The 23,847-nt window shown below is 36.3% G+C and overlaps 1 protein-coding gene and 1 long non-coding RNA gene across 3 annotated transcripts in view; one reads left to right on the top strand and one right to left on the bottom strand.

Moving 5' to 3' along the window:
* EYS (eyes shut homolog) overlaps positions 1-23,847 on the bottom strand; it is a 956,188-nt gene that overhangs the window by 644,983 nt on the left and 287,358 nt on the right. The window contains exons 15-18 of the mRNA XM_067294141.1: positions 22,224-22,346; positions 20,373-20,486; positions 19,086-19,199; positions 18,521-18,634 (exon numbers count right to left, since the gene is read on the bottom strand). Coding sequence (XP_067150242.1) covers positions 18,521-18,634; positions 19,086-19,199; positions 20,373-20,486; positions 22,224-22,346 — 465 coding nt within the window. The remainder of the gene's footprint in view (positions 1-18,520; positions 18,635-19,085; positions 19,200-20,372; positions 20,487-22,223; positions 22,347-23,847) is intronic.
* LOC106492518 (uncharacterized) overlaps positions 1-23,847 on the top strand; it is a 38,192-nt gene that overhangs the window by 256 nt on the left and 14,089 nt on the right. For both annotated transcript variants that reach the window (XR_010883813.1, XR_001294009.2), the window contains exon 2: positions 22,277-22,438. This is a non-coding gene — a long non-coding RNA (uncharacterized lncRNA). The remainder of the gene's footprint in view (positions 1-22,276; positions 22,439-23,847) is intronic.

Here is a 23,847-nt window from a genome sequence, read left to right as displayed (position 1 = left end):
AAAACATTAACTGAAGTACAATAAGTTCTTGGCAGCACGTATAAGACATGCTTCCTGTTGCCTGTAAGAAGGCTTGGAATGTAACAGCACACACTTGGCAGGAAGCTGGAGGCCCTGGATGCCAGGTTTGCTCAGCCCAAGTGGCCCAGCTCCCTCCTGGGGAATGCTCCTGCTGCCAAACTGCAGGAGGGTGCAGCTGCCGTGCTGCTGTTGCCCTGCTGCACCGGGATGCTCTGCAGACTCAAAAAAGAACAGGAAAGGAGCTTGGTGCTAAGCCAGGTAGCGCTGGGGGAGTCAGATGGGATAGGAAGACCTGTGTTCCTTAATACCTTCCCAGAAGAAGGAGACCAAAAAGGGTTACCCCTTAAAAAGGGCTTTACTGAAGCCAGTGTTTTTGACATGGTTCAATGATCTTATGTCTTCTGAAATCAATGAGAAAGATACACTCAAATACTCTTAAAAAATGTGCCCCTAATGCCTTTCCTTGGCATGCTGGTTGTAAATTTAGACTAATCATACTTTTCTAGCAAACCAAACAAAGGAAAGAAATGTTGAGGCCTTTAGACTCTACAGTCTAGTAGAAGTAGTAGATAGTAGAAGTAGCAGAATATACATGTAGAAGGTGAGTTGGTTATCGTCAATGAACTGCCCATTCTTTGCCTTCCCTTCACCACTTGCTAGTAGGTATATGTGTATGTGGTAGCCATAGAGGTCTAACTGAAAATAGACATCTATTATATGTCCAGTGGAAAATAATTTTTCTTCCAAAAGATCATACAAGTTCTCCTGTTGATAGTAAGAAAAAAAAAATCTAATATGAGGCAAGCCATATTTGTGAGTTGTGTAATAGTACTGAGAACTTTTGATTTCTTTTCAGACTCAAAACTTTAGACAAGTATTCTTGACAAAGAATCAACCACTATTAGACCTATTACTAACTAATAGAAGTGGAAATTCATATAGTTTTGGGGACATACTTTTAGGGAAACTGAGTCAATTAAGTGGTTAGTTTATTCTGAATATTTTATTGTACAGTTGAGTATTTCATTATGATTTTAAAAGAACAAAACTTTAGTTACAGCTACAACTGCACTGTAGCTATCAAGTTACAGTGCCGTTCTGCTCCCCGAGTAACTTGTTTAAAAACTTAGAATTCCTTAAAAAATGTAGAATATGGTGAAAGGATGAAAAACATACAATGGATGAATTCACTATTAAGATGTCCATTAGACTGAATGCTATTTAACTTTAACTTGGAAAGTGTACTTTCAGACTTACTGAGCTATGTTGTCAGTAAAATGATTTTGGCTCTGCAATAAAAAAGGACACAATAGCCTCAGTCAGCTGAACCTGCATCTTTGCTTGTACTGTCATTACAGACAAAATTTTGGTGACTTATTGCATATAAGTCCCTTTTCCCCCTTTTATGGGAACTATTAATCACAGAGTAGCACACTGGCTATAGCAGATCATCTTCACAATGAGACACACATTCTCCAAAACGTGGGCTGGCTGGATTTTGGGTGAGCTGATTTCCCTACTATAAGATAATGTCTTACGGGCTGAACTCTTAAGGCCTCTAGCAGCAAAAACAACAGGTAGGAATAGAATTGGGGTAAAAACCCCTCTGACCACAGCAGATACACTGGCAGGGGAGGAGAAGAACGGCACAAGTCATTCTCTATCTTTATGCCACTGGTGGTGTCTCTGACGCAGGGCAATTCTGCTGTTGGCAGTTGGCAATCTCAGTTCTGGAACTCATTGAAACAGCATGGCAAAAGCTGCCATATGGCATACAGATTTTGCCCTGAAGTTTTCATCTTTATATCACAACAGCTTGACATGGGTGACAACCCTGCTGATTCCTAAAGTAGAGTTCACACCCACATGAATAAGTTTAACACATGGCTCACAATAATAAGGGGAACTGTTGGATGATGCAGTAATGCAGCAATTGTTTTTCCTCTGGGTTGATGGAAGACTCTCTACTAAACAGATTTGTCCTGTCCTCTTACATGCCAAGTGTTTGGGGTGGGGGTGGGGGGATACATTTATAGGAGATAAAGCAAAGGCCATGCCACAATGCATCAGTTTTCCTCAACTGTAGTATTTTTCTCCAGCAGTAGATAAAAACACATTTTGGGCCAGAGTATAACAAACTCTTGGTGAACAATTACAGAACGATGAAGCAATAAGAAACAGTGAAGATATATGTCCTAAAGCCTACAGGTTTATATTATTTACAAATATTTGTCCAGTAATAATAATAGGACTGTGCATAGCTCTGTTGTATGAATACTAATGAATTTACATGTTCTTGATCTCAATAACTTGTGGCCAACTTTCATGAATTAATTACGTACTTCAGAAAAGTATTACCTTTTATTAGTTTTTTTTTTGACTCTCAATATTCTCCTAAGCCTCTAGGTTCTATAAAGCATTTTTATTTCAAGCATTTTGCTCTGATGAATCAGTAACATGCCAGGTTTCTTCTGCCTTTTCTTCCTACACAATATGTGTGTTAAAATTGTATCATTCATCAAAGAGTAGCTGAACAACTTTTGTCTGGTCTCAGTCCCTCCAAAAAACGGTGGTCTCCAAAGAACTGTGGATAAAAATGTTTTTTTCATATTCATAAATTCATAATTTATTTTAACCTTTAACTGAAGCTGACTCTTGCTATCTCAAACATAATTTCTGAGAATAATTTTGGAAACACTTGAAATGTAGAAGGTAAAATGTGAACAGACTCAGAAAGTAAGGTACTGCATACTATCCTTCGGATTTTTGTGTTGCTTTCATAAATTTAGCTTTAACACATATTGACAGATTTATCATCTCAAATTCAGTAACTAATGATAAGGTATTTTTTATGAAAGCCTGAATAGGTGTCTTTCACTGTGCAACTCTGAGAAAATGAGCTTGACTGTCTTCTCTCTAACCTCACATTAGATAGGTGGCAGGCTGCTGTTAGGCCCCCCTGAAGGGGCCCCTTTGCGAGGCTGCACAAGCCCAGCTCCCTCTGCCTCTCCTCACAGGGCAAATGCTCCACACCATCTCGGTGGCCCTCTGCTGAACTCACTCCAGTTAACTCATGAGGCTTTTTTCAGTTATTTGAAGAAAACTCCATCAACTTTTCTGGATCAAGCTGTCTGTAGCAGACATCCACCACAATATTGCCCGTACTGGTTCCCTGCTCATCCTGCCCCACCAGCTGTTGACCAGTGCATCACCACCACCCATCCCATAGCAAAACTCCATGCATTCAAGCCACTACTTTGCATGAAGTCCAGCCCTGTCTCCCCATCTTCCCTGCCTGTCTTCCCAGAGAGCTGGTATCACTCCACAGCTATGTGCCCTGTCATTCCAGTGAGGCAGTAGTTCTGAGAGCACATGTGAACTTTTTATTCCTTCTGTCTCCTCTGTTGTGCACATTGTTTACAGGCACTTGAGATGGGCCCCCAGTTGCACCACTTTGTCCAAGTGTGACAGCTTCCCTGATCATGCTTTCCTGCAAACAATTCTTTCCAGCCCCATGTACTTCCACTTTTCTTTGGGCTTTGTCTCCATTCCCTGATAGATGCAGTTTTAAACTCTCCTCACAGAGTTAGCAGGCCTGTTGGCAAAAATGCTCTTGCTCTTTGTTAGATGGATCCCATCTCTCACTATGTGATCTCACTTCTCAGAGGGACATTAGCTGTGTGTGTCTACTCTTACCAGCAGGATCGAGAACTTCTCTGGGCCCACATGGCCTTCACCCTTGCTGCCAGAGTCCTCTGTTCCCTTTTGACATCCATTGGTGTTGGTCTCCATTGGCAGCATCATTGGTCCTCACAGAGATGAGCAGCAGAAGGTAATAGCCCGGGTATCTTTCCGACATCCTGAATCCAGACCTCTGACATGCAAAAAATCTCCTCAGAGATCAGATTTGGTCAATAGATGGGTGCCACTTTCCCTCCTAGAAGGCAGTCTTTACAGTCCATCACCAACTGCTTCTTCTTAGTGGCACTGGGTAGAGTATGTGCATCAGCCCACATGCCTTTCTGGAAGAAACTTGCTCGTCCTCATGTGCTGTCAGGTTCCCAATACCTATTCTGTAGGCACACGTGTAGGTGAAGAAAAAGCCTTCCTGTTGTCAGAAGTCACCATCTTCCAGCCTCCACTGTTGTAAGGAGTACCTGCCCTTGCCCAGCCTGAGTGAATCCTCCAGGCCATCCTTGCTGCTGTGCAAGGGATATTCAGGCTCTTGTCCTTTCAGGGTCTTGGGGAGGAACCTCTTCATCTTCCGTTTGTTGCCCTGATGCTGTGCAGCCTGTTCACCTCCTCCCCAGCTCCCTCCCTGCCAGTGCAGCAGCTCAACCAGGCTGCATGCATGGCTGGTGAGGACCTCATGTGACTGCTTCCCATGCCGTTCTGCAAGCAGGGCCATGAGTTTAAACCTCTTCTTTAGATTATTGCTCAACTCCAGGAAGAGTAGGAATTTCAAGGAAATACAGACCAATTACAGATTACACCAAAATACACGGTTGTCTGATGAAATACAGGCAGTAAGAAATAGACTTTTTTCCCCCCCCTCTATAGAGAATGAGGTGAAACAAATTACTACTATTGTTCTTCCTTTGTGTTGTTTGAATCTGCTTTAGCCAACGTACTTACATTATCCTGACATTTATGAAGAATGGAAAATTAAAATCAGGCCAAATGAGGCCAAAACACATGATACAGTATTAATTGCTAGTAGTATTTTAAACATTTTTTTCAGTGCCTTCTTTCAAGCTACCTTCACCTCTCTTTAATCAGAAATTCAAGCTCTTTCTCCTCCCACCTAGCTTTCCTGCATGTCACTGCATGGAAAATTCCTTTTTCTGCTACTGAAATGACAAAGATTTCATTCATATTCAAACTGGAAAATTGGGAAGGCGATAAGACAAGAAAAAATAAGATTGCCCCTCAAGCTCTCACTCTTGTCCAGAATCAATTCATTTTTAAACCATCATCAGTATTGCAAAATTAACAGTGTAAAAGACACTTCCCTCATTCAGAGGAGCACAAGTGTTTATATTATTTTTAATACAATTATGAAAAATGTTCATTATTAAATAATTTATTATTAAGGCTAATCAAAACAAATAGCAAGAAAATGAGAAAATAATGTTGCCTGATTTTAAAATAGAATGTTTTGAAAAGCACAAATCCACACGGAGATTATAGTTGTATTGCAATAGGCAGTGGTGGTTACATGTTAGTACCTGTTTCTGTTGGTGTCATATCCACACTTTTTACCAAGCTGTAAATATATGATTAAAGCTATTCAGATAAATCAAGCAACAAACAAATTACAGATGAAAAACTGATTTCATTATTAAAGTAAATTAAGTAAATAGAAAACAGAACTCATGCCTACTGCATTTTCTCTTTTTATTGTAAAGCATATGTTAGACTATTTTTGTGAAAATACATAAATATGAGATGTTTAATTGTAGATTATTAGTTTGAATATGTCTTGAGCTTACTTGATCTGGTAAATTTCTGTAATAGTAAGTCTGCGATTACTGACAGAAAAGGATACTATGCCAGGCAAACAGTTTATAAACTGTCTTCTCCCACTGACATATCAGGATTTGTAGATTGGTCATCACAGAGTAGAAAAGTAATATTCACTACACATAGTGAGCTGACAAAAAAAAAGGAAGAAAGAATGCCCAACAGATCAACTGTGAAAAGGAGTCAAACACAGAAGTTCATTAAAGAATTAATAAGTTCAGCACATTTTTCCAACTGTGCTGAACTCAATTAGGCCAGTTTAACCTTTTTTGTTATTTGATTCTTAGCTATGTTTTATTGATTATAAGAATAGATTGTCTTTACTTTGGAGGAACTATTAGACAATTAAAAGCTTCTCCATTAGCTTAAAATCCAACAACAGCTGGTAGAATATGCAAAAACAGTTAAGTTACACAGTCAACTGAAGGACATCTCTTTTTTTCAGTGGCACAATGTATTGGATTAAATATTTTGCCTCTCTACTAAGATGCAAAATATACCCTGAAATGAATAATTTATTTGGAAAATCCTTAATTTTTTGTTGAGGAATTAAATGCATATTGTATAAGTAATGCCATTCTGCTAATACTACTTAGTTCTCTTTTCTAATATATTTGTTTGTAATAATTCTACAACAGATTCCCTAAATATCGTAAATGAGCACTGAAAATAGGTAATTTCTTGCTGAAAAACACTTTGATTTGTTTAGGCCATTATTAAAAGCATCAATTTTTAAAAATGACATAGAAAATAAATTATCTGAGATAAGTTTTCATTCCCTTATGACTATTGACGTTTGTTTTTTATTTGCTCAGCATAAATCTGCACATGAAATATTTTGATGTGTACTACAGAATTCTTTTACAATCAAAAATGGCATCTCTTTGATGTTGTTATTCTTTCGGGGAAATAATTTAATAAAAAAGCCATTTTCTGCTAACATTTTAAAGAATTAAATCTGACAACAGCTCTCAAAGTCAGCATTTTGCAATAGAAGGATAGACTGAATCAATGAAAAAATATATCGGATTGCAAACTGCTAGCATGATTATGACAATATAGTGAAAATAAACTATTTGTGGCTAGTTCCAGAGAAACAATAACAACACTTGGATGACAATTTCCTAAATAATATTAAGTACTCTAGTAGTGATGTTAAATAAGCACTCATGAAGACAAAAGGCACTGAAGACAGAGCAGGTGGCATCATTGCCAGGTGGTCCATGTGGAGGTTTGGACAAAAGGTGAGAACCAACCAGCACAGCCACCCTTAAGCAGCCAGACTGGGGTCAGAGGAAGCAGCTGCACAGTGAAATTTTGAAGTGAGTGTCACAGTCACCATTCTACTAGCTGCTCCAGTGGAAATTGTGATGCTGATCTGATCTTTGCAGCAGCTTTTGGCCAACTTTAGATCACTGGCCAACAGAAGGATTTTTTTTAAAAGATTAATTTTATTGCGATTCAGCTCCAGTAACCTTATGACAGTGGTATCATTAGTGGATTTCAGTAGCCTGGCTTCAAGCTTATTCACCAGTATTATGAATTTGATGCAAACAAAAAATGGATCTAGTAGGTCAATTTGAAAATGTGTACATCAGCAGCTCTCTTGAACGGTGGACAAACTGCTGCAGATACTACAGAAGATTGTTGATGTACTGGCCATTATCCTAAGAAGCCAGATGAAGTTATTGAGGCAAGATGCAAACAGAGAAACTGCCTTCCAACTAACAGCACCAAGGATAGAGGACTTAGACTAGTCCTCCTGTGGTAGCATGGACTGTGAGTATAGATAAGTATGTACAATCTGAAGAGACCCAGCTGACTTGCTTTGTCTCAGCTAATGGCGCTGGTCCTCATTAAGTGATGCAGAATTTCTCTCTTGGATTTTGAATATATGTGAATAAAGCCTGGTTTGGGAAGATCTCATGAATCATGGCAAAAAAAACCCCAAACCCAAAAAACCCAAGGTTCTGTGAATATGAACACAGTGATATGAAACCTTTTGCTCTAAGTGCCAGCTAAGACAGCCACTGATGTTTAGAAGAGTACTTAGGTCTAATAGGAAGCTGAGCCTACATTCCTCAAAAGACGAGTAAATAAAAGCTTTTTTCCTGAAGGCAGAATCCTCCTGACTTTGAGAAACTAATTTTAATGATTAAAAAGATTTAAAGATGTGCTCAGATTCACATAGTTTATATTCTAAATCCCTAATTTCCTTGATCTAATAATTTCCCATCTCTATGCTCCTTATACAGCTGTGCTCAAACTTTGTGTTGGAATAGAGGAATTTGTGGCAAGGCTGTTTGCCTTTGCTTGCCTGTAATTTGCTCTGGTATTGTCTAATTTGCACTTGTGATGAGGTAGCAGCTCTGCTAGCTTCCCTCACTCTCCATCTATTGCCTCTCCTTTTGGCACGACACAAACCTCACTGATCATTTCCAGTGTTCACCATGCATTGTATCAGTTGGGCCCAGCTGGGCAGTTATGTGCAGATTCACCAGAAAGACAGTAGAGGGGATTGTGGCTACCCTCACTGCTCTGTGCTGGGTGCTGCATCTGGAGGAGGGATCAGCATCATTCTGGAGACAAGAAACAACCTTAAAAAGTAGCTTAGAAAGTTTGCCTGTGAAGAGATGCCTATATTGTCCTATGTTCCAGGAGTTGCCACCTCTGCTAAAATGCCAGTGAACTGCCTTCAAGATTGCCCTCCAAATGCCCAGAAGGCACAAAGTGACTGTATGAACAGAAAGAGATACTACTCTCATCATGCAGGGCCTGTTGACTCAGTGAGGCTTCTTCCTTGACACCACTTCTTTAGAAACTTGAACCTGTGTGTCGTGTTCCCACTCACAAACAGGTGTAGTGGAGTCATCAGGGTACCATCTCACATATATGGTGATCAAGCGTAAGTGTATATTTGTATATGCTGTGTTCCACTGACCAAGTGGCCTCAATCACAAATATGAGCTGTACAAGCACTTCAAGGGAAGTAGCTCTTCCTAGCACAAAGCAACAACTGAGTCTGGCTACTGTACTGCAGCTTTGCTTCCCCTCCACTGCATCTCTCAAACTCTGTTAAGCTTAATGTATCTGCTATACACAACTCTTGTGGGGCAAATGAGAAGCTGTTCTAAAAGACTTGGACCCAAGAGGACAGGATGCTCCAAGCCAGTTGTTCACAACCGTACAACTATACACACCAAAGTGCTGGTGCCGGGCTTTGGGAAATGCTGCAGTAGTCAAAGATAGTCAGGGAAATTGCCTTCTGGATATCACCCTATGTGCAGTCTTTTCTGTTAACATTGTGTCAGGAGGATGGCCCTTTACAGGAAACATCTACAAAAGAGTCCGAATTATTGGATTCCTCTTGACACTTGATTAGACAAGACCCAATGCACAAGAAATCATGGACTGTCCTCAAAGACGGACCAGGAGCGACTGATTCTGCTACAAAGATTTTATTCTGTTCTTTGACCCTTCTTCCTTGAGTTTTCTTGGTTTTGTATTTGTATTAGTTAACTGTCTTTCACCATGCCAGGAGACAGTATCTTAGTTGTGCTAATTTAGCTTATTGACCAAGGAGTTAGGTATTCAGCAGTCTGGAGGGTTATTTATTGAAGTGAATAATATTATATATATATCTAATATTTTGTTATCTAATATATTATTATTTTATGTAAGTAATGTTAGATAGGTAGAAATAACATTTGGGTAATATGATAGTTGGTAGTAATTGTATAATATTACCTAGAAAATATCCAGCACCTATTTCCTAATTTTTTTATGAAGCTACCATTTTAATGAACTGCTGACAACATAGTGTTTTCCTAAGTTCAGACTGCTTTTTTTGCTTTGGAATGGCAATATGTCCTTTAAATTTAGAATGTGATTTCAATATTAGAAGCGCTATCACAACATTAAGTATAATAATAGCTTTAATCAAAAGAAAGAATGGTCGTACCATTACTTCATGATAAAATTGTCAAACTATCATCTTTCTTCTATACTTCCACTTGTATCTGAACTGAAACAGATGTATATCATATGAATGAAGTTAACAGCATTTTGCTTCTATGAAATGAGAAAATTACACCAGGTTAAGGGATGTCAGTAGGGAAAGAATGGGGAGGAAAGCTACCCCTTTATTTTTCAGCAAAAATGCAAGAAATACAGATTAGTTTTATAGGACTTGTATAAATATAAGAAATTTTTCAAAATTTAATATTCACTCAGGGATGTTTTTATTTAAATTTACACTTTGGTTTATAATTCTGAGGCTCAGAACCCTTAGAGAGACCATTTTTTCAAAATGGCACTAAACTAACTTTATGTATGCAGTAAAAACTAATGACTAATGTAAACCTTTAATAATAAATATATTTTTCTTAGATGTTTTCCATATTCGTCAATTATTTTCATTTATTATTATAAAATTTTCTGCAGCAGCATTAAGTTTCATTTTTTCTATAACTGACCTCATAACAGCAGAGCTAAAACACACTTCGAACATTAAAGTCAGTAACCACTGTGTCTTCCAGGACAAATCTAAGTAAATTGAATGCCATTAAAGAAAAGTACAAATGTGTTTTGTTGTGGCAGATACACCAGTATACCAAAGAACTATAAAGCTATATACAAAAATAAAAATAAATAACTCTCACAACCCTCCATCCGATCTGTACACAACTTTCTATTTTTCCAAAGGGTGTTTTTGAAGCTAGCTGATACAACTATTTTAATTTTAAAATTATTTTAATTTGAAACCAATTAGCCCCCGCTCCCCCCACAAAGGCTTTCATAAACGTATCATAATGGCAAATCCTGGGAACATTAATAAGCAATAAGTTATATGCTTAAGATCTGGGGTCCCTGCAACGCTAAAACTCTGAATATTAAATTGTCTTTATTAAATATTCAAAATTGTCATTTTTTATAACCTTGAAAAAGTTCAAGTGTACTGTTAAGCTTGCCATTATTTTAGTTTTAGTCTCATCTATTAAAAAAAAAAAGCAAACAAACACCTCCACAACTGTGATGATTAAAGGCTAGTACACGTAAATAAAAACGTGAAGTACAGTGGAAGTGGACAGGAAGAAATAAATACCTGGAGATGCATGCATACATTGATATTACTTGAAAACAAGCAAAATATAACTCTATAAAATAAAACAAGCCTTTTCTTCCAATTCAAATTCATAGCAAATGCTTTATTTTCCTTGGAATGCAAATTCTACTTTCTGTGAGACACAGCTTTGTAATTCTATACACATTCTGTGAAAAGGCATTTTCTGTGAAATTCATACAAATTGAAAATCTGTAGGTTTTTTTTTTTTAAGGAAGAATGTTTGAAAAGCAATACTTGGCACTTTTCAAGTAAAAAAAAATCTCTTTAATTGTATATGATAACACAGACCATGCAACAATGCTGGATCAAAGCATGAGATAGACCCGCATCACAAACTTAAAATGAAAACCACACAGAGATGCATATATTATTGCTTCATACCTGTATAAATTTCTGTAAAAACAGACAAAAAAAGAAGTTGAAAATATTATTTAGTTGCTTTTTTTTCTTTTCAAAAGATCATACAAGTTTACAACTACAGAACAATGGAAATACAAGTCTATTTCCATATTTGTGCTTTTCACATTTCAACATAAAAGCATGCTTCACTCTCTCTCAAAAAAGAAAAGAAGAATGCTACTAAGGAAAACAATTGTCAGAAATTTCCTTCCTGCTGAAGTATAACAAAATGCTTTTCTTTTCTTTGTTGTCTCTTATCATTGTTTATTGAACCAGTATTCAACAGAAATTACTGATATATGTGGAAAATTTACAGAAAGCTATTATAAAACTCATTTTTCCTCATTGCTTAGGACACATTGCTACCATTTGCAGATATAGTAATGGCTGCTATAGTATAGTTCAGGTTACCAAACCCTTCTCCATTTCAAGATCCTATTTTTCATTACTTAAAATTTGTCAATTACAAGCATTTGGCCTGACGTTTTTTATAGTAGGTGATACCAAGATTATTACTTCATTATTTTGATTTGTGTTGGCAGATATCCCTGCACCAAAAGTGCCTTTATAAGGTGACTGGAATTATACATGCAATATTCCCAGAGTACTCAGAGCTATAAAGGCTTAGAAAATATTTCTTGTGGATCAAGGTGTGTCCCGAGGTGCAAACTGAAAGCAGAACTGAAAGTACATCATATGCCTCAGTGAATTTCTACAGATACAGTTAAGCAACTAGCAGCCTTTGAGATGTCTTTGAGTTCTCGGTGCTGCTCTGGACAACCTTGGGTTTCCTACAGATCTTGTCATATCTGCCAGACCCTTCTGGATGTCTCAGATATCTAAACATTTAGGTGCATCTAAATTGACAATAAACATGGTTAGGCAACAGAATTGTTCTGAGAATTCTTTCATTCTGGAGACAAAACCACCTGACTTTATGCATCTAAATGACAATTTTTAGAAATAATTGCAAGATTAGTGGAAATACCAAAAAAATTCCAGAGAAGTTCTGCAATGATTTAGTATATAGGCTAACAGCAAGTTCCAGTCCATACTGATTCCAACTTTGGCATCACATAGCCTTTTAGATCTTTATTGCTTAGAGCCAATAAATATTTTTTAGATCATGCATCATAAACATGGCCACTCTGTGCTTCTCTACCCACAAAAAACTCCTATGTAATGCAAAGCGTCATACATAGCTCTCTGCACCAGTTTCATTTTTCCCCTAAATAAGATTTTATTTGGCTGCTCAGTGCCAAGAGAGTGACAAAACCAGATAGAGACTCCTGTTGAACAGGAGATATTCTTCTATGTTCTAGCACAGAGATATGCTAGAGAGCAACACAGGTCTTGCAGTACTGCATTTTTGCATGGGTCTTGGCACAGGAAAGACTGAGATTTGGCCTATGAGCACTGAAAAACTAATTGCTCCATTATCTTTTTGCCTTCATGAGCACTTAAATTTCTTACTTATTATCTGTTTTGTAATTAGCTGTTCCCGTAATAGTGTCCTATCCTGAAAACTCCATTATTACTCCTGCTTTTCAACAGACTTAAGCATTTTTTTTTTCTGCTGAGTTGCCTTTCTCAATGGTTTACTTTCTTTTGCAACATGTTTAATGGCCAATTACCATTTTTGCTTTAATCTTAATTGCAACACATTTGGAGGCATGTGTCATTAAGGCTGCAACAAATAAGTAGATGTTTCCTCAGAACTGAATTTCAATTTTCCTCTACAATTACATATATTTGATTAAAAAGGGCATACCTATTAGGAGTATCTAGACCAAATAAATACAGTGCATTTTTTTAAATGAGTCATGCAATAATTTGGATCAAAGGATAAACTTCTTTGCTCCAATTACTGAAAACAAGTTACTAAACAGCTCTTTTTAAAAAAAAAAAAAAAAAATTCACATCACAACTATTACAGGGCTACCACGTATCAAAATATACAGTTTCTACCTGAGAGGGACGTTTTTATGCTTCCTTTTCTTGCTGAGCATTGCTGGGGAAGAGCAGAAGCCTGGCTCACAGTAATGTTGGTAAAGTTGTTTGGGTCGCCTTTTTCTTTATTCCCAGTGTAGAAAATGGGGGGAAAAAAATCGCAGTTCTGGTGTGAGAGTGCAAGATCCCTTCCTTGTTTTCTATCCTTATTAAGGATGAAGCAGCCTTATAAGACCTACTTTATCTTCTGTAAAAATGAACTGGTCTTAAAATTGTAGTGGGCTCATTCTCCCTTCACCAGCTAAGAATTCTGAAAAGCAGCATGGCTGATGCCGGGATGATCCCATTCTGATACACCCTCAGCAAGGACTGATGTGTCTAATAGATATGGCTGGCTTCACTGATGTGGTTGTGTGGTACACCACACATGAACACTAGAAATGTTTAGGGCACAATAGGACTGAATATGGATGAAACAGCTAATGAGTGGGTCAAAGCACCTAGAGGTACCTTGAATTTAAATGTGTAATAATAGAACAACTTAAAGTTTAAGAAAGACTCACCTACTATGTAGTTGGCCAGTTTTACCAAGAAGCTGTAAACTAGAGTTTAGCAGTGGAGCAGCTAAGCACCACCTCTTCTACCTGGATATCTTCAAACAATTGAAGTGAATGAAATTGTGAGCGTTCCTCCCTTTCCCTTCATGGAACTGAGCAAATAATTCTAAAAAAATTTATGGGCTCCTCCAGCTCTAAGACATGTGAAGACTTAAAACTAAATAAAACAAATAAAACTGTAGCAAACCAAACAGACAATTCTGATTTTGCTGATACAGATGGAAGACTATAAAGGATATTTTTCAGCCTTAAAACAAAATAAATAGGTTATGACAAAAAATATACTTTGCTAAATTATAATGGAGACCAGCAAGGGACTGGAAAAAATGGTAGTTTTGAGGTTCGGAAAAATATTCTTTAACTCCTTAGCATAAAAAAAATAAGGAGCCTTTCTCACTTTCATTGAAAATAAAAGTGAAAGTTTACTTCAAAACATAATCGTTATCAAGTTGTGCTTGCTATTATTCTCTATAAATTAAATAACCTCAACTGTGTATTTAACATGCTTCCACATGGAAGGAGCAGCATGGTAAATATAGATAAAATATACCACTGGGGACTATAACATTTACCAGCTGCAGCATTCTTGAATCATGTGAACTTTTAATGGAACAAGACAGTATCTCCTTATAGAGGCATCGGAGCTTTCGTTTTTACCTTCCATGAAACAGTTAGGACCCCTAAATGAGATACAATCTCACAATAGGTTTCTCACACACTCTGCTCTCTTCTGAAACACTTAATATCAATTCTATAATAAGTGTGATTCTATTATATAAAGGCTCCAATTGTAAAATCAATATCATAATAGAAAAGTTATTATAATAGCTCCCCAGCTAGGATACTATAATGGAGTCAACCTCTTAAGAGCACTGAGAAGACTACTTAACACTGTAATAGATATATTACTGCCGAAGTCTATATCATTGATAATATATTGGCCAAAACTGTAGCTAAATATATTTCTGAGCTGTCCATCTCCTGTTGCTAATATTAAAATTTATGATTTGTCCTGCACCCAGTCAAATCAAAACTATCTTGCTTTGTGCTCCCAGTTCCAACAGTTACTTTGCCAGGAGGGAATGCAACAGAACACCAGCTGATCCCCTTTCTTTGTTTCCGAACAACTTAGCTTCAGAATGTCCTCTGATAATAAATGTCCAAAAGACATGACTATTTATCAGTGTTGTACCTCAGATATGATAGAAAATGGGTAGGAAAGAGAGACATTTCTAGAATAATAGCATATTTGCAGTGACTGATGTGTTAGAACCTAGCAGACGCAACCATACTTTATATATATTTAGGTTAAATCTCTGTATGAAGAGAACATTATACTATATTACGTATAAATGGCAATATGGTAAATAGCATTACAAAATGTCAATATGGTAAATAGCATTCCAGTATTTAAGTGTGAGGTATGATAGTAATTTATACCATACAAGTCAATGACAGGACACCAATGAAAGCAGACAGAAACAGAAAAGTGGACAGCAGACTATCCTACTGTGGTAATTAGAACATATTCACAAGCACATACAGTATATGTGGAGTAGATACTTGTGTGATAAATCACAAAATCATATCATATGCATATAGATAGGTATCTTTTTCTTTTCTTCATTTGACCATAGTTCCAACACACAGCCAGTGAGCCTCCATAACCTTTAGGCTTCCTGTGTGGGCTCACACAGGAGTCTCTTTAGTGATAAAATAACCTCATATAGATTATCTTGTTTCTTTAATCAAATCTTAGTCCCCCAAACCAAGGCCCAAAGCATTATGATATAAAAGTATATGGACTTTGAAGTCCATCATTTTACACTTTATCATCACCTATGACTTATAGCCCTATGACTCTGGAAAACAGAAATTCAGTTTTCTTCTCCACGTGACAAGGAATTTGGCTGTAATGGGAAGAAAAGACTGGAATTATCATATTGAGCGATTAGAACATTATTAGGAGTTGACAAGGTTGTTATGTCATACCTGGAAGTCTCATACATTTCTTCAGTTATCTTCTGAGTGATGCACAGTTGGACTGTTAGTATCTACTAGAGCTCTGAGCTGTTGGGCTGAGTTCAGCAAAACATTCAGAAAAAGTCAAAGGTAGCAATTCCGGTGACAAGAATTCCAATGAAATATTACAAAGTATAGAAAGAGCTATGATCTGCACCAGCTGTGGGGAAATCCTCTTTCAGGGGAATACTGATGGAGAGGAATGTTATTAGCTTTGTAACTGTTAGCATCCCAGCAACAGCGACAGAAGTAGTTCTTCTCTAGTGCACCCATGCATTGATAATATCATGGAAATCAGATTTTCCAAAATGATCCATGCCCCATGGAAGGAAGGCTAACACATCATGTACACATCAGGCTTGCACAGTCAATTTGCACAGCATGGAATGTCAAATATATGAAGAAAAATCCCAATTTGTATCACTGCCCAAGCATCGTGGTTGTTGAAAACTTGGGAAGTCTTCCATTATGCCACAGAAGCCAATGGAACAAGCAAAAACATTTTGTCAACGTACACAAGTGCTTGCTTTAAAAAAATACAAGAAAGAGATACTTTAATAAAATATGTGAAGAATTTTCAAATTCACTTAGGACTAATGTAAATGTAAATGTACATGAAAATATAAAAGTACTTATTTGGGATTTCAAAAAGTTTGCAGCATACAAAAATGAGAAGTAGCTATCTTATGCTCAAAAGAAGGAAGAATGGAGAGAAAGCAAAGAAAAGGAATATCTTTCTGTCTTTTTAACAAGTACATAGAGGAAGTAGAGGGGAAGAAAAAGGAAAAGGGAAAATCAAACAACTGTCTTAAGACTTCTGTTAGCAGTCATGCATAGTCTCCTTGTCACAATAAACAAATGAGAATGGGGGGATCAGGGAGAAAGACAAACAGATAAATGGATGCAAATCAATTTTTATACATAGAATTCATTTCTGGCTTAACCTGGCTGGCCACTTTTTGTATGAACACACCTGAATGTCCAAATTATGTTCTGAATTCCTTAATTCTACATTCTATATAGCAGAGGACTGCCGTACACATCTTTATCAAGCGGTATACGTTCTTCTTTATACTGGTACATACCCTTCAAGTCAGATTTTGTGACTGAAAACTCAAGCCATTAAAATGTATTAGGGAAATAAGACTTACTCCAAACTTCTTTCTAAGTAAATGACAGTATTCATAACATATTTTACTTTCCCACTAAGAGAAAAGTAAGCAAGAAATTCTGTGCAAGTATTTCAAAAATAAAACAGATATAGCTATATAGTTCTAACCATTAATAACATGTGTTTACTTGTTTAATAAAGCAATTCTGTAAGCTGGAATTAGTGCACAAAAAGCTAGCCCTTATGGTAACCTGAATATTTTTACACAATTAAAAAAACATAGTTAAACCATAGTTTAACTAGCCATTATTTGTGTTGGCTTACTGTGAATCAGTTAAAGCTTACATTTACAGCAGTTTAAAACTAAATAAACATATGGTGCAAGACTGAGACAGAGTTTTCATATAGACCTACTTTTGCTTTTACTTATACCATCAAAAATCTAGGTAAAATCAGTGAAAGAATTTGATCTTAAAAGTTGCTGAGTAAACCTGTAAAGTAGTAAACAGTCTCAAAGACCATTTACTTTAACAGGAATCCTACAGATTCTAAGCACCCTGTACTAAGAATATTATGTTTTCAGAAGTTCTCAGTTACCATCTATGAATCTTGCCAGAGGGGTTTAACCTTACTATTGACAATATCAGAAATTTCCAGCTTCTGGAAGGATGACTGCAGAAATGTTCACTTTCTGAAATTTTAATCACTTACTTAAATATCAAAATGAATACTGAACTCTTCTGAAAATCGGACTCCTTGTGAAATAAGCACTTAAGACAGCACTATTTCTAACCATGTGCTGAAAATGGTTTCACATCTTTCTAAGCAGAGGCAATTCTGAAATTGTGGTACTCATTGACTTGTTATTATACTGGATTTCATTCAGCAGAACATAAATTAAAACTAATAAAAATGACAAACTAGATTTTGACAATTAACTAAAATAATAAAAACAAACACTAGAGCTCATTCTTTCTCATGAATGATGAATTTAATGCAACTATCTTCCCTAAAGGGGAAAAACCCTGCTGTCTCAACAAACCAAGAAAATTGTCTTTTAATGATTATTCTGGAATCCTAAATATGCATCATTATATTGAATTGTAGGGGGAAAAATATGTTTATATTTAATTTATAGATCAACAGGCCCCTTTAATTGAAACTATCTTTTAAACTAGATTTGCTTGACAACACTGCATAATTTGTTATTTTAAACTATTTTAGCAGTGAGTATTTAAAGTTAACCCCCACCCCAAATTTATTTGAAAATGGTTACATTAAAGCTTGCTTTTTAAGTGTATTTCCTTTAAAACCATAAACAGAAGCATTCAAGCACAATTTATGGATTCCAAGATAACTTAAATTGTTTTCAGAGAGTGGAAAAATAAATTACAGAATGCCATGAATAATCAAATTACAGAGAAAAACGCGTAGAAAAACAACGGATGTTTGAGATGGCTGCTCAGTGGGCATATGCCTCTCATCTGGTAAATAATCTTATTCCATTAACAAGCTGATTTTCTGGTATCTGTTTTGATTAATAACTAAACACTCCTAGCAGATGTATAAACAAAGTTTACTTCACATTACTTGCAGCCTAAGGCATAATTGGCTGGTCACTTTAAAAGCTTTGCTTGAGAAAATGAAGGACTAATAATGCTGTAGGAAGAGTGAAATGAGTTCAGACAATTGGCAGAAATGCTTTCTAAAGTTAATTATGTTTGCTTTCCCCTCTCCCTTGGTGTTCATTACCTTTAAATGGAGCTACACATTGGCAGAAGTAATTACCAGGTTGGTCAATGCAGGTGGCTCCATTCTTGCACGGAAATGAAGCACACTCATCTATATCTGTTTCACATCTTGCCCCTTTGAAAAGACAAAAGATTGGACGATTTAGTAAGACAAGCAGGCACCAATTTATAATTCATTTGCACCAGAAGAATCTCAAGCAGCTTGTGAGGAAAAACTAATATTAATCAGCCAAATAAAAACCCACACTTATTAATGTCAGCAGCCATTTAATTCTCCTCACCACAAATACATAACAACTTATTTCTGAGTTGCTAAATGCCAACTAATCTTCGCTGTTTGTGGAAGCTTTCAAGGCTTTTTGGATGCAGAATAATTTATCTTGTGCTGTTTAGTTTACAGATGGAGTCAGTGTTCCAGTTTGTTGGGATGCAAATGAAACATTAGACCAGGGCAGATAAAAGAGAAATGAGAAGGAAACACAAGCAATTTAGTCAGTAATGTCTTAATGGATGCCTTGTGGACTACCCTTCTGTGGAAAACAAGGTTTAGTACTAATACCACTCACCAGTAAAGCCAGGTAGACAGATGCATTCGTAGCCACCGATAAGGTCTGCACATGTTGCATTACGAAGACATGGAGATGAATGACACTCATTTATATTTGTTTCACAAGTTGTGCCTATAAATATACAGCCAGGAAAAGGGAGGAGGAGTTACTATATAGCACATATCATTAAATACCTACATTTATTTTAACTGAATATAACTCACCTGCTGAATTTTATTTGACAGCCTTTTTATATTCAAATTTGGACATCTATAGCTATATGTTGATATTTTTAATGTTTAAGTTATTCAGTGATTTCCCCAAAAGATTAAAAGCACAGTCTTACCAGTCACTGAATTGATTCCTGTGAATCGTATTAATTTATATCAATATAGAAGAACAGAAAACAAATTACATTGAAATATAATAGACTTGATCTCAATGCCATGAGAGGAAATCTTCCTTGTGTTCATGATAATGCAACAGATGCAGGCTCAGCAAATGGGAGAAAAATCTGATGCAGACATGGAAACCATTTATTCTAGCTTCGAATATAGCTACCATAACCACATAGGTACTTAAAATCTAAAAATACTCTGTTACAAATATTTATGAATGAACTTAATTTTTTAGCATTTGAAGAATAAATGAAAAATGACAGAAAATTGCAAAATTTGGGAAGTTTAAATATTTTAATAAATAGCTATGCAAGTTATAGTTGTTCAGAATATCACTTGCAGTAGAAACATAGTATTTTTTCCTGTGATATTTAAATTACACATTGCTTTGGTATTTCAATAACTAAACATCCATGCTGTTTAAAAAATGATGCACTAAAAAGAAAATGGATGCACTTTAAATTCCTAATCTGAGCCAAAAGTAAAGAATAACTGCAGATACAAATACATACAATTATCAAAGTGATTACATTTCTCATATAAATCGTACAAATATGCCAAGAACAAAACCTTCCCCGCATAGGTTTGTTCTCTAATTCTATTACATTAAATCTGCCAACCATTTAAAAGCTTGCAGGAAACAGTATATGCTATGTGCAAAATTTCACTGAACCCAACTTATCCATTTCTAACAAGTAAGCCACCAGCCAGCAGAAAACACTTATTTTCACGCTGCCATGAAAACATAGCAGATAGCTTTTTTCAAGATGTACTTATGCAGAATTTACATGTTTAGAACTTAAGGTGACACTAAAATAAATATACATGCACCTAATCTAAAATGTAAATACTGGTGTAAACCTCTCAGCAGATTTATGAAGGTGGAGTTTTCTGGCTTCCTTAATACCTTGAAATCCCTCCTGACAGAGGCAATGGAAGGCATTCAGATGATCAACACAAGTGGCTTCATTGTGACAAGGGTCACTAAGACACTCATCCACCTCAATCTCACAGTTATTACCTGGAAATAAGTGAAGGATTCACTTCATTAGGAACATGTCACTGGTGAGTCACCAGTGCAAGCGGCAACAACAAAATGAAATAACTGAGGTTAGGTACAGAGAACTTTTGCCAATGAGCCATAAATTGTCTTCAGGGAATTTATTTCTTGTTGCTTAAGAGCAAAAGTGAAACGTATATGTAATACCTAATGTTCCACAAAGACATGATGGGGATTTTATAGATTCATTTACAGATGGGCTCAAAAATTTGTGTTTTATTATTTTAAGGGCAGTAAAGTCTTGGATTTTCCTGAAACATGACAAAAGTGCAAGTGCGGTTTCTAAGACCAAGTAATAAGGGATCACAGTCTTTTTCTATAATATTCTTTTTTATTAATTTATTAAATTTCAGTTTTGCTCTGAAGATCTCCATGGGCAATATTTGGAAAGGTTTCCATTGTGGCCAAAGCTTTTGGTAAAATACTTTCGCTACAAAACTAATATTCAGAAAAGTAGATATTATCAGGTAGTCTCAGATGTGCAGGGTAAAAGAAAAAAATACAGCAGCTGATTTCTAGTCAGGAAGAGATGTGCCTAATGCTTTTTCTTGCCTGCGAGGTAAAACAAAATTTAGAAAGCATTTATTTGCATTTTATATATGAATTATCCACACAGGTAATATTGGCCCCAAATTTATTATTACTCAAGAGACAAGGAAAAAAGTTCCTGATTCTTTCAAAGGGGCTTTAAGGGTTGTGTTTGTTTTTTTTGGCCACAGAGGAAGTATAAACTAAAAAGAGTAATCTAATATTATGTAGATATGAGTTTAAGCATTTAAATAAACATTTGAATAAAATAAGACTTTGCCAAGAATTTATCATAAGTAACATCAAACAATTATATTTTAGATTTTGGTAATAAAAACAAAAGAAACAAAACATTACAATAAGATATGGCATTTCATTATATTACAGACACAAACACTACAGTTATTAAATTAAAATGCTTACATTAGGAGACAGAGCAACATTTTAAGAGCTGTGGGGGACATAACTGAGTCTATACAAGGTGTGAATCCCTCTGGTTGCCTATGTCCTCCTTGGCCATCAGGTCAGTCTGCTCCTGCTTCAGGAGCCCAGTGAAAGTCTCTGCAGCTGGACAGGGGGGTCTGGGCCACGGAGGCCACCCACCGCCCAGGGAATCCCTGTTGTCTTACAGGTGAGCAGGAAGATCTGAATCTGAAAGGTCCTTTTTCACACTACAATCTGGAATTATAGCAACAGTATGCTGACATATCTAAGCTAATTTTAATCTAGTCGGGTACGAATGACAGTGATCTGCAGGAGAGGTTCAAGCATGAAGAATTAAGCCTGCCCAGGATCTTGAATACATGTTTGGCAGTTGAGGCCCTTGTTACTGCAGCTGTACTGTTATGGGAAGCACAAAGTAGATAAATTAAGGCTAACTTGCATATGGCTACGAGTTGCAATTGCATCAGTGTAAGACAGACCCCCGTCTAAAATAATATGAAGTAGGATTTATTGGAGTAGAAATAGTCCCTTGAGGTTGGTATTTTTTACAGCTGAATACTTCTACACAGCTGAATACTCTTGTGTGCCAGAAATGAAAAGTTGCTTTTGCCTGAGTGGGAGACCCACTGCTAAATTGTTACTTTGGAATTACCTTGTTTTCTGTGGTTTAGGACTAGCTTAAACAGGCGTTAACCAGTGCTGTCCCCCAAGAATCTCTGAACCCACCTATAAATCCAGGTGCACAGAAGCAAAGGTAGCCACGCAATGTATCGTTACAGATGCTGGAGGCTCCACATGGTTGTGACAGGCAGCCAGCAGCATCCACTTCACAAAACTGACCAGTAAAGCCTGTTGAAAAGCAGAGCAAAAGAAGAGGTAAAAATTTTATTATCACATTTAATCTGAGAAAACAGTCAAACAAGAGACCAGCTCTGATCTTGGTAAGTACTTCGTGTTCTTGTATTTTGAAACTTTGTTTAGGGTAAAGTGTTTCAGTTTCATTGGAAGTTTCAGTTTCACACACAAAGTGATTCTAAATGGAGCAAAACTACTGTATGATAAGGCCATAATTGCAGTAATAATCAAAAACATTCAAGATACAGTGGCTCTTCATGAGAAGTTAATTGAATCACAATTTCTTCAAGTGGTTTTATGCTCATAATTTTGTTGCAATATTGGTAAGAAGACCGTAGATAAAAGCCTTCTCATTTTTAGCATGAGGTTCTGTCCTGTCTTTAAGAAAATATCCTATATTTACCAAGTAAAAAAAAAAGAAAATTGCCCTTTAAATTCTGTTACAAAGCAGATATTACAAGAGCTGACAATTAACTCATAGTTAATGAGAAACCCAAGCTTGTGAAACACTGAGCGTCCTTGTTTCCTATTGCAACACATACAAAATTTAAAAAATAAATTTAAAGATAAAATCTGAATCTAAATTTTACAATTAGGGCATATTGGCAAAGGCATGACAGTTTCTAAAGCCATCATCCAACAAGAAAATTATGGGGCCAGTAAAAGACATAGGGCCTTTATTTTAGGACATGCTCAATAAATAATTGCAAGGAAATATTCTTTGTTTTACTGAAATGCAGTTATTTTCAAACCCAATAAATAATTTTGCAGTAATTAATATAAGTCATTGTGTGTGCAGCTAGGAACCAAGGGCTGGATATAAACGCTGAGTTTCAAACTTCAGACATTTTTGCTGTAACTGTATAAAGCTTTCTATTTTCTCTTTCAGAGACCACTGAAAAAGTTTCTAAAAGATTTTTAGGTTCTTGCAAAAATAATGTTTCAGAAAAGATCAAAAGAGACTGGACCAATTTATTATAATTTAACAATTACAGCATGAAAAGCCACTAAAGACTTAAACCAGGGATTTGGTTCACTGAGCTAAAAGTAATTAATCCAATGTCTCACAAACTTGGACACTAAGTCTGGCTGAAGATCTGAACTTCACATCTCATTTTAAAAAAGATTTATAATGGAATGCATTGCTTCAGTAGCATAGGTATTGCCAGGCAAGAGTCCAGTGTGCTAGTGAGTTACAACACATCTTACTTTGAATTCATCAGCATTTTACACAACAATGAGAAAAAGGAAGAAAACTCTGGTCAAAGACATTCAAACAAAACTGTATTCCCACAGTGTACTGTGATAGCTTTAACATCTAGCCACAACCCTAGTTTTATACCACTTCTTAAGTGCAGATCCAGTGTGATAAATTATTACAAAAATTAAAAAGTTCCACCAAATTTGGGCTAGTGTGGCATACTCTTCAAATTAAAAGAAATGTAAATCATGTCCTTAGGGCACCACTGAAGTGCTCCTGATCTGGAAGAATTTT

The sequence above is a fragment of the Apteryx mantelli genome, chromosome 3 (genome assembly GCF_036417845.1).
Source record: "Apteryx mantelli isolate bAptMan1 chromosome 3, bAptMan1.hap1, whole genome shotgun sequence".
In the NCBI taxonomy this organism is placed as follows: Eukaryota; Metazoa; Chordata; class Aves; order Apterygiformes; family Apterygidae; genus Apteryx; species Apteryx mantelli.
The sequence above is the reverse complement of the archived record's forward strand: the minus strand, read 5'-3'. Positions and strand labels throughout refer to the sequence as shown.